Source organism: Ceratotherium simum, chromosome 40 (assembly GCF_057802395.1).
Source record: "Ceratotherium simum simum isolate JZ-2026a chromosome 40, ASM5780239v1, whole genome shotgun sequence".
Classification (NCBI taxonomy): Eukaryota; Metazoa; Chordata; class Mammalia; order Perissodactyla; family Rhinocerotidae; genus Ceratotherium; species Ceratotherium simum.
Window position 1 is genome coordinate 8,803,731 of NC_141939.1, and position 13,808 is coordinate 8,817,538.

Sequence of the window (13,808 nt, forward strand, 5' to 3'; positions counted from 1 at the left end):
TGAGAACATGCTTGCCCTACTTTCCCCACCTGCGAGGGCTCTTCTAGGTGGTGGCCTTCTCAGCCCCTTTGCAGCCCCCTTTGAGGGTCTGGGGACTCTATACACTCCAGGATGCGCTAGACTTTGTGAGGCAGCCCCTCAGGCCCACGCAGTTCTGCCGTCAGGGCTGCTCCTTGGCATGGGCCATGCTGGACACGGGGCTTTGCTATGACACTGGTGCTATCTCAGGCTAAACCCGGGGGCACCCATCAGTCTCCTCTCTCGGGAGGAGACCAGGCTTTCACTTGTTTGGTGGTGGTGGAGAGCGGGGACACTGGGCCACCTCTCAGAGACCTTCCAGGGCCAGTAAATACCTGTCACCTCCCCTCGGCTTTTCTTTCCATCTGTTCATCAACTCTGCTCCTTTGGGTGGGAAAAAATACCCTTACATTGCCATCCATCTTTCTGAACTCAATGGTTTATGACATAAACTCTATGCTCCAAGTTCTCTAACACTTTGGCTTTGGGGATTCAAGGAAACAAGCACAAAAATGCTTCCTCTTTAAAGCTTGCAAGCCTAATGTAACTCTTTATAATGGACAATCCTTCAAAACGTCCTGCCACATAGGCCATGGGAAATGTTTTATTTTTCAGATCATCAGCTCATGCCGTGCAGGTCAACATGATTTTGTTTCATGTGCATTAGTAAATATTCTTCTCAGAGAGTGTCCCATGATCTGAGTAGCTTGACTGGTGGGGGACAGACTGAAAATCCTCAGGAGATATGGTCTCTCTTAAGGAAGGTGTCCCCAGGGTGGGGGTGGGTGGGGTGGTGGGGAGACAGTCAAGTCTCCCAAATGATAAGAGTTTCAGAGGCGGGAGGGTGGTGAGGGAGACATACTCCAGAAGGTGTCCTGAGGCTATAGATGTTATGCCTGTTTCTCATAAGTTTTTGTCAAACACATCTGTCATCATCTTCATGAAGCGATGTGTCTTACGCTGAAGCACACACTTGCCTTCAGGGCCTTTGTGTGCTGCTGAGACCAGAGCAGAGGGTGATACAGGAGTGACAGTCTCCACCTCATGAAGCCTCCAACCCAGGGGATGGAGCACAGCAGGTGGACACATGAGTTACCTAGGAAAGGAAACAAAGGGAGGAGAGAGTCAGGGAAAGTGTCAGCATGGCTGAGTGAGGGAGGAGGTGACTTCAAGGCCCCAGATAGAACAGTGGTTATAGGTGAGAAGAGGAAGTCTTCCAATTCCATCCCCATAATGGAGGGGTGTTTGAGAGTCCCACCTGGGTCGAGGGGCCTGTGTGTCCAGCAGGACAGCGGGCGTAGGGGTGGGTGGGAGGAGTCAGAATGTAAAGAAAAACTAAAGGAAAGAGTAATTTTTATTTCTACATTATTTGCTCAAATCAAGTTTACTTTCTACTTGTACACTGTTTAAAAACCTTAATTACATAAATAGTAAGATTTATGTAATTTATGTTCACCCACATACGGCTACCAGGCCAGTTCTGCAGCGTGAGAAGCGCAGGTGAGCCAGGCCCTCCTGTCTTAGCCACTTGGACACACGTGCTGAAGTAGCCTCAGGTAAAGGATTCAGAGTGAGGGCTTCACTGAGGGAGCCTGGGGGAACAGCTGTTCGCAACCCTGGCTGCACAGGGGGATCACCCGGGAGCTGTAAGTACACTGACATTAGGGCCTCAGCCCCAGAAATTCTGATATAACTGATCTGGGAATCGGTGTTCCAGCTCTCCCCAGTGATTCTAACGTGTAGTCCAAGTTTCGAGAACCACCACTCTAGAAAGGAATGCTAAGAGATGGGACAGCTGATGAATTCTCATGATATGATATCACTGGCCCCAGATCTGAGCCTGTTCCCTGAAAAAGAGGAACCACACAAGCTCTGGAACAAGATAAAATGAAAAAATGAGAACCTGTCATGAGGCCAGGCCACAAGGCAGCACTAGGACTGGTGAGTTATTGCTGCCCGTTCCTTTATGCTTTCCTCCAGCCCAGGGTTATCTGGGGTGGCTGAGGGCTGGGGTACCTCAATTCTTGGGTTTCTCTAGAGGATGTTGAGGGGTGGGTTAGGGAAACAAGAGCCTGCCCAGAAAGGCAGGAAGGAGTGGTGTGTTCTGTTAGGAAGGAAGCAATCATCATGTACTCAGTGTCTCCCCTGAGGATGGCCCAGCAGTTCCTCAGAAGGAGCTGGTGTAGTCACTTGCTGGAGGCAGGAGTGAAAGGGGAAGGGCAGGCTTCCACTCCTGGCTGTTGGGCTTGGAACCCACGCCAGCTGCTGCCAGGATCCCTGCGTCTTTCCTGCCCCTCACCTAGGTCTAGGTGTGACCCTGGCTATTCACTGCATTTCTCTGCGTGTGAATTCTCATTCGCAACCTGAGCGGCTGGGAGTAAGTGGCTTTTAAGCTTAAAAGATACCCAGTCTGGCCAAGAAGTCTTGATATCAAGACTGTACCACGTGCAAGCTGCTTTTTCGGCCCAGCACATAACAACAATAAAACTAGCAGGTGACTCTTGTGTGGCATCAGCTCTCTGCCTGGCACTGGTTTACGGTATTAGCTCATTTAATCTCCCCAACCCCTCCTTAAGGTGAGTGCTGTTATGATCCCTTTTCACAGAAGGGGAAACGGGGGTACCAAGAAGTCAGAGGCTCTCCGAGTTCCCAAGTGAGAGAGACTTCTGTCTCAGGCTCCGGGCACAAAAGTGCGAGTGTTTGCCTCGGGGCTTGGACGCCTGGCGGCCGCGAGCTCAGTTCCCAGAACTCAGGCCGAGGGCCCCGCAGCTGGGTGGCAGCCAGGTGGCGAGGTCCAGGAGAGCGTCTCAGCTCACTTCGGGGGGCCACGCTCGCCGCCCCCGCAGGAGCGGGGCCGCAGTTTGGGAGCGCGCGGCCGCCCCCCGCGCCCCGGCACCCGAGGGACCCGCGATGCCCCGGCGGGGCGGCGTCCGGAAGGGGCCGTCGGCCTCCCCGCTCCTCGGGCCGGGCGGGGGGCACGCGGCCAGCTCCCCCCGCCTGCGGTCCGGCCGGGCCGTCTCCGCCCGCTCCCCGCCCCCGCGCCGGCGAGGCAGAGCCCGAGCCCGAGCCCGAGCCGCGCGCGCACGTCCCGGCGCGAGGGCGGGCGCTGCTCGTGCCCGCGCCCGCGGCCGACTCGAGCGCGCGGCGGCCGGAGGAGCCGGAGCGGGCGGCCCGCGCCCCGGGAGCGGCGGGCACGTGACCGCCGTGCCCGCGCCCGGAGCGCCCCTGCCCGGCTCCGGGGCGCCCGCCCCGCCGCCCCGCCGCCCCGCGGGGCGCGCCCAGGTAGGAGGAGGCGGGAGCGCTCCGAGCGGGGCGCGCGCGGGGGACCCACAGTGGCTTTGACACCTTCGCCGTGTCACCTTTCCCTTCTGCGGCGCGGAAGGCGGCTTCCTAAGTGACCCGTGATTGTTAGTTTGTTGTGGAAGGAGGTGATGGCGCGTAATTCCGTGGGCTTTTTTGTTTGTGTTTATTCCTGTGTGAAGCAAGAGTAAAAGGTTGTTCAAATCCCTTTTGGGAGAAGTTGCCGCTGGTTCTGGAGGATTGTTCTAGGTAGGGGGGTGTGTGTGTGTGTGTGTGTGTGTGTGTGTATATATGTGTCTGTGTAAATTGCATCCAGGAGTTTTAATCCGCCCCAGTACAGCTGGTTCAGGAGTGGCCCTCTTGGGGGTTTAGGCCCAGATGGGTCAGTCTGGTTAACAAGATAAGGGATGAATGCCCTAAACACAGTGGGGGAGGGTCACTTGTGGTCCCTCCAGGTAAAGGATGATGCTGGGTGGTGTAGCTACAGACAGACACCAAGAAGACACTCATCATTCACAGCAGGCGTATGCGGGACTTTACAGTTTATAAGGCCCTTTACACTTACTGCCCTTTTATCCTCCTGACAGTCTTGTGAGAAACATGCTATTACCACCCTCCCTTTACAGCAGAGGAGACAGAAGCTTAGACAGGGTGACTAACTTATTGAAGGCCTGGAACCCAGAAGGAGAGTGAGACCTTTGGCCTCCAAACCCCATGCCTCTGCTTTACCATATGATGGCTCCCAGTGGTCCCTGCCTGCCAGGGGTTTCTCCCGTGCGCAGCCGGGAGGGAGGAAGGCTGCTGAGGAGGGTGTGTGGATTCCTACCTGGCCAGCTGTCTGCAGTGTTTCCTGGTGGCTGGGGCTGCTCATTAACTGGGCACGTGCCAGTGGTTTTAGCTCCACATCTTAGGGACGTCTCTGGGCCACTGATGCCATGGAGAAAAGGTCAGCCAAGATCCAGCCATCGTGAGAATGTGATGCCTGGGTCACCCTGGCTCAGTGCCAAGCTTTTGGAAGGTGAATGGGCAAAATGGAACTCCGTGACCATTGATGAACTGAGGAGAGCCAGGAGTGGTGCTGAGGAAGTTTGTTACCTCTTTCCCCAGCCATTTCTATGCAGCCGCGGGCATCTTTTTCTCTCTTGATGCCTTTCAATTTCTTACTTATTGAATATCCTATTTAATATTTAATTTAATATTCTGTATTCATATCCTATATTTTATGCTAGATAAAAACATGGTGCCTTTGGGATGGATTTGATGGGAGAACGGCTATGGAGACCCTAATTTATTTTCGGTCCTATTTGACTAGCTGCCGTTCTGCTGCCTGTGGAGCGTCACCAGCACCCGTCCACTCTTGGGCGGCCTCCGTGTAGTTCCAGAAAGGATATTTCACTTGAATTCTCACATGACCTTGGCAGGGCAGAATCAAACCCTCCGTTCTAATTGGCTGTACTGAGCCCTGTGTGGCATAATGTGGCAACAAGTCTTTCGTTATGACTTTGAAACATGTAGCATCTTTTGAGTAATTCCTCTACTGTTGGTGAAACACTACTTAATATTAGATTCACTGATTTATTTAACAAAGGTTTGCTGAGTGTCTACTGAGTGCCAGGCCCTGTTCCAAGTACTGAGGGTAGAGCAGTGAACAAGAGATGAAAATCCCTCCCTCCAAAGGACGTGAGTCCTCTTGGCGAAGTCACAGGACGTCTGCAGTCTCTCTGCATTAGGGGGGGCCTTTGAAATTTGCCCCTTTGAACAGAGTGTGGGCACACTGGTTGCCCACAGGCAGGACACCCCTCAGCGTCTCCAGTGGAGAGGACAAGAAGATGATGGACACAGATGCAGCTCCTTGGTTCCCTAAAGAATAGCAGAGGTGCTGAGATACACTTCGTGGCTCAGCTGAGCACTCAGACCAGGGCAGTTGGAAAACCCGTGACTGGGATGCATCAGAGGGGGGTGGGTGTCCACCTGGAAGCAGGTAGCTGTGTTGTGGAGAGAGTGTCTCATTAATCCAAATGGCAAAGCTGGACAATTGCAATGAAACTACTATAGCATAGAGGGTAGGGAAGTACAGAGATGATTATTATGCTACGTGGTGGACCCTCTGTGAACTTGCCAGTTTGGAGGACAGAAGTCATCAGGGGCACTGTGACTCATGGTTCAGCCCCATGAAGTTCCCCACCTGCTGCTGACAGCAGGCGCTTGGTTTGTGTTTTCCTCTCTCCGAGGTTGTCAGGTGGGCTGACAGGATCTGCGCTGTCAGCAGGTTGATTTCTCCTCACTGTTTGCCTGCCGTGGCCCCAAGAAACGCTGCTGCAGTCTCCTGGCCGTGCCCGGCACGTGGGAGCGTGCAGAGGAGCCCTAGCACTGGAGTGGTCTCACCAAGTGTTGGAAGGGGCTGGGGTTCCTCAAGGCCCCTGGTCACCCATGTACCTTTAGATTCTGCGCTCTCTCCTCTTTTCATGCACATAGTAGAGTAATGGAGACCTGTTCCGGGAAAGGATTTATAAGGTGCTATAAATTAAAAAAAGAATGAAAGAAAAACAAAAGTGGAGACAGAACAGAGCCTGAAATGAGTCTAGAAATGTATAAAATGTAAACCTCCATGGACTATATACTTGTGATGTTGCCGAGTGGAACTGCGAATGCGCAGGGAAGCCGGGTGCCCCAGCCCTGCCTGCGCCTTAGCATGGCCCGAGGCACTCTGAGAAATGCCAGCACTGGACTGCAGAGCAAACAGACCAGTCTCTGGGGTGTGCCCACGCACTGGTATTTTTAAAGCCCCCCAGGTGGTTCTAACGTATCTCCAAGGTTGACAACACTGCTGTACTTTCTTGGAGGCCGTGGGAGAGAGGAAACCAGGCAGGGCACAGTCGTTTATGTCTTCAAGATGAAAAAGAAGTGCCCAGGAGAAGTAAAGCATTCCTGGTCTGGAGAGAAGCAGGAACTTTCTCCTGAAGGTCCCCGTTTAATAAGAGGTGCAGAGAGCAAGTTTTAGGCTGTCTCTCGAAATGACCCCATTGAAAGTGCAGTTTGGTGAGTGCATGTCAGCTGGACTCAGGGTGCTAATGGGGGGTGGGAGATCTAGGCCACCTGGGCCCTGCACATCTGGCTTTCGAAACCAGAGAACTCATGGGCCCCTGGAAGTACAGCCCATGCCTCCTGCCCAAGAGTTAGATGCTGTCTCTTTAGATCAGTGCTTCTCACCTCATTCAAAACCCAGTACCCCCTTTTAATGCAAATATTTTAAACACCTCTTTTAAAATTCTGAAATAATAAAACTTATCTACAATGTAATTTCCAAATAATGAATATAATAGCTAGATGTAAAGAATAAATAAAAGTAATTTGTATCAAAATTACGTATTTCAGTGTGTGGATGTTTGGGCAGAGGCAACTAGAACCTGACGAGGGCACTGGATGCTTTATGTAGACTGCCAGTAGGAGAGCATGGACCAGCTGCTAGTCAGCCTGGAATACATGAGTCCTGGTGCAGACCCAAATGCCACTGACCGAGGAGTGAGTCTTGGTCAAGGTCTAGGTGTTAGTCAAAGGCCAGTCCTCTCTCTGTTTTCACAATAGTTGCATCCCTGGAAAATTCAGTATGTATGAAAAGTGTGCCAACAATATATATTTTCTATAAGTGTAGGATGGAGTTAGGAGCTAGGCTCCAAAAACAAAAAATGACATTTTCCATTGGCATGAATGTCTGTGTGATGCCTGAAAGTATGCAGGATGAGGGACACGATTTTATTGGGTAGAACTGCCTTGTGTTGTTCTAGAAGTCTAGCAGCCCTGGCCTCCACCACTAAATGCATCATCGTGATCACTCAAAATGTCACCTTCCCCGCAGTTTTCAGAATGCTCCCTCGAGGGCCATACTCGTCCCTTTGAGCACCACTGTGTTCCTCGTGTCACTTGGTAGTACGTGATTCCAGCGCTGATGTGGATGTGCGCCCTGAAATAGCAGGGCGCTGAGACAGTGTGAGCCAGCTGTCTGGAGTGCACTCGTGTGAATTGTTACAGGATCGTAGAGGTGGTGGCAGAAGTCAGAACAACGGGGCCGTGTGCAGTGGGGGTGACTGCTGAGGGACACGAGGGAACTTTAGGGGGATGGAAGCGGTCTGTATCTTGATGGGGTATTCCTGGTGTAAGTTGTCCCAGTTAATGGAATTGTACACTTAAGATTTGTTGTGTGTTTCACTGTATGCATATTTCACCTCAATAAAAAACCTCACAGAAGTGAAAACAATTAAAAATGCTTGTAGAGAATGTCTAGTCCTCTGAGACTCTACCTGTAGATCCCGCTTTGAGAAACAGAACTGTTCTCGCCTGGCTGGAAGGCAGTGCTTGGGGACATTCTCTCTCTCACAGTCACCTTTTTGACAAGTCGAGTGTGGCAGGACTCAGTTTCACAGCCTTTGGCAAGTCCCTCGATAGGAGCTGTGCTGGAGGGATGAAAGAAGCTGGAAAGGGCAGGGCAGAACATTTAAAAGGGGACAAGGGACAGGAGACCCGAACCATTCCCATCTCTGGGTCTGGTTCCTGTTGTCCAGGAGCCCTAGAAGGTTCATGGGGGTGAAGTGGAGACCTTGATCAACTCAACTTAGCAGTCAAGAGGCAGGAGTCTGGCCCATCTTGTTTGTAGCAGCCCTCTTGTGACAGCCATCATGTCCCTCTGTGTCACATTTTCCCCTTTGCCCTTAAAACCCATGTGAAACCACCAATAAACCACCAATCTGGGAGCTTTGTGCCCCGTAAGAGCTGAATAACTTAATTTCATAGCAATACCTCAAACCTCTGTGGTTATTTTTACTTTGTCTTCACATCCTTATGCATGATACCCTTTGACGATTGAACAACTTTCCTTGCCTCGTTGGTGTGGGTAAGTAAGCCAGGTAGCTCTGCTGTGAGCTAGGCTTTTGGATCCATCTACTGATAGGAAGAGGGCCAAAGTTTCAGTGTTTCTTGGACTTTTTGAGATGATGAGTGTTGCCTCCATGGTGGGAGTGGTTTGTTTGCTCATAGTTTTGTAAAGCTTGATCTCTGGGGGAAGATCGGTGGTGGTCACGCTGAACACGCAGTTGGGTTTTAGGATGTCTGTGTGTGGCGGAGTGTGTGGTGTTCATCTCTGGACGACGGAAACAGTCCTGTCACATTCGGAGCACCGCGTGGTGACCCCTACTCCTCTGTGGTCACTTCCATGTTTTCCTTCCATGTCTCAAGTGTGGAACCATCCTGGGGGCTCCTCTGTAGTAGGGTTAGGTTGCTCTGTATGCCTGGCCCCGTGGGTCTGAGTTTGTGGAGCCCTGATGTTTCCATTTCTCCTGATTGGGACTGAATAGAGATGACTGTGGGTGTTAATGTAGGGCAGTGCCGCTCAGACTTCACCGTCAAAAGACTCCTCTTGGGAAATGAAAAGTCAGTGCTCCACCCCGCACTCCAAAGTAGCTCACCCTAGGGGCTAGTTCCTGGATGCCTCATGTTTTTTATCTCTTGGAGATTTTTCTTTCCGTTTCATAATATAGCCATGTTTTCTCTAATATAAAAATAAATCCCACCAGAAAATCTTTGAGTAAAATCAGTGCCCCAGGAAGATAGACTCTGAGTTCCCTAGCTGTCTGCAGATTCTCTTTGGAGATTTGAGGATTCTAGTTTGAGAAACAAAGACTTGTGTAAGTGCAGAATTCTGAAGTGTTTTCCGCATTCATGTGGTTCTATGGCTTTATAAGTAAGTTCCTTTATGGCTTGTCTTTAAAACTGACATTTTTGGTCTTAACAATATTGGAGACTGTTTAATAACTGTTTGAATCCTTGTGACAGGTGAAGATCATAATTATGGGCTTTGTTTTAATACCATAACCCATTCCTTATACGTGTTTCCACTGGTTTTCAATAGAACGTGGAGGTTGTAACATTTGATGACCTAAAAAACCTACTTTCGTCCTTGCTTTTTCCAAGGACTCATCCACAGGTTCTTCTCACTTACAGTCCATGAGTTGGAGCTTAATACTCTGAATCTCTCTCCATTATGTCAGATATACATATAGACACACATTGATTAATGTTTGGGATGAGAAGTTGTATTAAATGATGCTGTGTGTGTGTTTATGAGGTATCAATGTGAAGAGTGAGCTGGTGTGAGATGGAAATGTGGAAAGTACCGTTAGGATTTCCTTTTAAATTTCAGATCTGGGGCTCTGCTACTTCAGGTTCCTGGAAGAAGGAGGAGTCACCTAGTGCCGTCTTCTCTCTCTTCTTGGGTTCCTGCAGAGGTTTGGCGGCTGCACAACTTCTCTTAGACTCAGGCAGGAGAGGTCTACCCAGGCCCCGTACTTTGGAGGGTTCTGCTCTGCTTCTCAGCCAGCCACATGCCTGGGCCGCACTCCACATGCCTTGGTCTGGAGGCCCAAGAGGATATGCCTGCTTGGAACCTGTGCCCACCAGCTCCTCCCTCTTGACTGTGATCCAGGTACCCGGGACCCTCAGAATTCCCTGCCCATACAGCCTCGACTCTGATTCCAGGGCCTATGCAGGCCTCTTTCCTGGGTCGTCCCCTATTCACTCCACTGCTAGAGTGCCTGCCTGGTCTGTGGAGTGGCCAGGGCTGTATGGAGGGGATGTCTACCTGTGTGCACGCTCAGGGCCCCTCACAATATGGGATGGAGCTGGGGGCGGGCTGGGAGTCAGGCTTGGAGGTTAATTTAGATAGAAACAAATTTAGAAACATAATTTGGAAATGAGCCACACTGGGGCACTGCTCTGTGCAGGTGCTGTGTGGATAGTGCAGTCCGTGCTCAGACGCCGCCCCCAGTGCCTGGGGCTGGTGCTCTCCCCAGAGGTGGACCCACAAGGCGCGTGTGTCTTCATGTCTGGATTGTGTCTGATGCCTGGCTTCTGTCCTGGAAGGTAAGATTCACAATGTGGGGGAATTCCTCAGGAACAGGAAGGAAATTCCTCAAGATTGTGGGAAATTCCTCAAGAATAAAAGGCATTAATAGATGTGATGTGGCCACAAAGTTGGAACACGTGCCCGTTCCCCCTGCACTGGGGCCCTGGGCCTTGAGGAAGCCGCCTGGGCTCTTGTGACAGCCCCTTTGTCCCCTAGCTGTCACTTTTCCTGTGGCTGCACTGAGTGTGGAATCTCTTGCAGAGTGACAGGACGGCACTGTGAGGTCTGTCTTCCTGGAAGAGGGGCTTTTGTTGGGGGCCTGTATGTTCATTGTTAGTTCTTATACTTAATCTCTGCTTCTGTCATTTAATTCACACTGAAGTTTCTCATTCTGCATCTAGTAGGAAATTGCTTCATGCGTCCAATATGCACTTTCATTTTATCTTTAATAAACAAGTAGTTTCGTATGTCAGTTCCGTGTGCCGCATAGTCATGTTGTGATATACCTGTGTTGCCAAATCTGTTGTGATCACTAGAAAGTGATGGGAACTGTATTTGGGAAGTTCACAATGGCTAGCTTTTTCATGTGATTGTCATAGAAAGCTGTGCCTCCTGTTTTCACACCACTGAACTGCAGTGAACAGACCAGGCTGCTGGAGGTAAAGGTGACCAGCTGGGGCATCTGGTCGCCCCAGACCCCGGCTGACTGCCCCCGGCTGGGCATCAGTACCTCAGTGCACCGCCGCCTCTGCACGCCAGCTGGAAGCTGCTATCGGGAGGGTACTGGTCGCAAGCCTGGGAACTTCATACGTGACATAGGTGTCACTGCGCCTAAGGGTGGACGGGGAACAGTGTGTCAGGGCTTGTTAATTTATTGGGGGAGTTAATCCTCCCCCAACTTAATATTTTATGTGGAAAATTAATCCGAAAAATAACACAGTGGAATAAATCTGTGACTTTTTATTGTTGTTGATATTTTCTAAAAGTGTATTTTGAATTTTACTGTAAATCACTTTTAAAGATCACGGTGGGCTTTGCTGTGTTGCCTCTGAATCGGGGAGGTCTGTTTTCCCGGGTCTCCTTCTGGCCTTAGCAGTTCTCCGTCTCCAGTCCTGCTCCTGCTGCTCTCTCCGCAGGGTCACCCCGGCCTCCCGGGGATGAGCCCTTTGTCTGACCCTGCAGGTAGGGCTCTGCTTTCCCCAGTATAATTCCTGGCCATCTCCAGACCCTGATACTGGTTCCCCTGGCGTTTTCATTCTCTGCCCCGCATGCATTACCCGTATTCCATCCTCCCTGCCTTGATTCTAGGCCAGGTCTTTGTTCCTATGTAGTCTAAGGCAAAGATGGTGGGTGGGTGGATTCCTTCCTTTCCTCTCTCTCTCCTCCCTTCCTTCCTTTCTTCCACAAGTATTTATTGAGCTCTTACCACGTGCAAGATGTATGGGATGGGGCGCACCTCACAGGAGTATGGGAGCAGGGAGGGTCTGCTCTGTACTGCCCTCTCCCCTGGCCCAGGTTAGGAAGGCCAGCAACCAGGGGAGCCACCCAGTGCCGCCAGAGCCCTGGTCCCAGAGCCAGAAGTCTGAGGCACCCGGTGCACTGTGCCAGGGAAAACCTATGTGGCTTGTCACTCCTGCCTGTGAAGAGGTGTCTGCTAGGGGCCCCTGGGAGAGGCTTCTGATCAGAATCTGCTCAGAGCTGGTCAGAAGTCACAGAAGAAGCCGGCCGACTAGGCACGGTCGAACTGAATGACAGTCCCAGAAGCACCATAGAGGCTCCAGGGAGGCAGAATGGTACAGTGCTTACAGGTGTGCAAGGAGACAAGCCTGCGAGGGAAAGAGCAGGCAGGAAGGTGAAGGCAGGAGAGCGGGGTGGGGTGGCCCTCAGCCCAGGGAGTCAGGAAGGAGGGGTGGAGTAGGGCCTGGTGCTGCTGAGATGTCCAGTCAGATGGAGACCGAGGGGCTCTTTGCACTGAGGAACTAGGGGCTCATGGTGGCATAGGCAATGCATTCAGAGGAGCAGTGGGCCTACGAGGTAGCCTGTGGGGCCGTTCAGCAGTGGATGGGAAGTGGAGGCAGTGAATATAAAATTCTTTGAGAATTAAAAGTGAATTCTTCTAAGAAGTTTCTGGGGCAAAGAGGAAGAGGGAAGGTGAAGTAGTTAGGGGGACGTGGGGAGTCAACTCCTCTGCAAAAGGTTTCCTAGGCCTTCCAAATAAATTCATCCCTCTTGCCTGTGCTTCTCCCCCTGCCCCACTCTGTTAATTTCTCTGACATTCTCCATGTGATTCCCATCAGCTACAGTCATTTCTGGGCCACACTGATGGAGGTTGGGACAGCACTGTGCTGGGGCTGGGAACAGGAAGACCAGCGGGTCTTCTCTTTGATTCTGTGCTATGTTATGATTCGTGTTGTTAAGCCACTGTGCTTCTGACACCATAAGGTCATGCTGTGTACTTAAGGCTAAAGTGAATAATAAGGTGGTATTTAGTACACTTAGTCCAAGCAAAATGCTTGGCATTCAATTAGTCAGGCTGTTTTATTGATTGGGCATTAAAAGACTTTATGCTTAGGCCTTACAAGCTTTTCAAAGGCCTAAGGAAATGATTCAGGCATGAAAAAAATTAGACTCCAAAATACTAAAAGTAAACTGCAAAACCAGGGGATGAATGGTGAACTGTCTGCAGGACATAATGGCACGGCAGTCACAGCTCAGCTTTTGTGAAGTTATTTCAAATTATATAATTTGGAATGCAGGTATCTTAATATGCTTAGTGTAAGGAAGAGAAGGACTCAGAGAGTGTGCCTGTACTTAGAAAGGGCCTGTTCATTTTTTTCTGGCATATGGTACATTTCTCTGAGCTGTATTCTCCAAGAGCATTAAGCCGTGAGCTCCCCAGAGGTGGTCTGATTCACGGCTGTATCCCCGTGTCTAGCAAAGTGCCAGGTGTGGGTGTTCCATCAACAAGAGCGGGTGATGTTGGCCTCTTTGGATTCCTCGCTCCCGTGACTTCATTTTCTAAAGTGGTTGTCTCAAAGCACTGTGGAACATCTACTCCTTAAACTTATGACTCATTTTTGTAAGCTTGTTTTGGTTTTTTTTTGACGCCTCTTGAGATGTGTGCAGCGGTTGGTGACTTTAAGCTTCTTCATTCAAGCTTCCGCTCGTGTGTGCCCTTCCTTCCCCGGCTAGACGCACCCCTTAAAGATGGTGATTCTCTCCTGAGAAGCAGGACCACTATGTACAAGAAAAGGCCTTCTCGGAGGTAACAGGGCTGGATCGCTCCAGGGGCCCGCTGGCCTTTTCTCCCTGACAGCCGAAGTCCACCAGCCTCCGTTTCAGGTGGTCCTGGAATATCTCCCACTGTATATAAAAATATTTTATTTTCGTTGGCACATTTCTCTTTGGGACAGCTCCATGGTTTTCTCAGATTTCTGAAGGGGTCTGTGACCCTGTTAAGAGCCCCTGCTCACTCACTTTCCCAGGGTCAACTTAGCTACAGTTGTGACCTGGGTGATGATGGCTCCCAGTTCAGTGTCTGAGCTCTCTCCAATTCCAGCACATTCCATGCCCTGCTGTCCATTTCACTTAACTT

General features: G+C 50.8%; 1 protein-coding gene across 1 annotated transcript in view; it reads left to right on the plus strand.

Moving 5' to 3' along the window:
- Positions 1–13,808, plus strand: part of IL1R1 (interleukin 1 receptor type 1) — a 121,318-nt gene that overhangs the window by 75,950 nt on the left and 31,560 nt on the right. The window contains exon 5 of the mRNA XM_087426296.1: positions 9,512–9,793. Coding sequence (XP_087282422.1) covers positions 9,713–9,793 — 81 coding nt within the window. The 5' untranslated portion in view covers positions 9,512–9,712. The remainder of the gene's footprint in view (positions 1–9,511; positions 9,794–13,808) is intronic.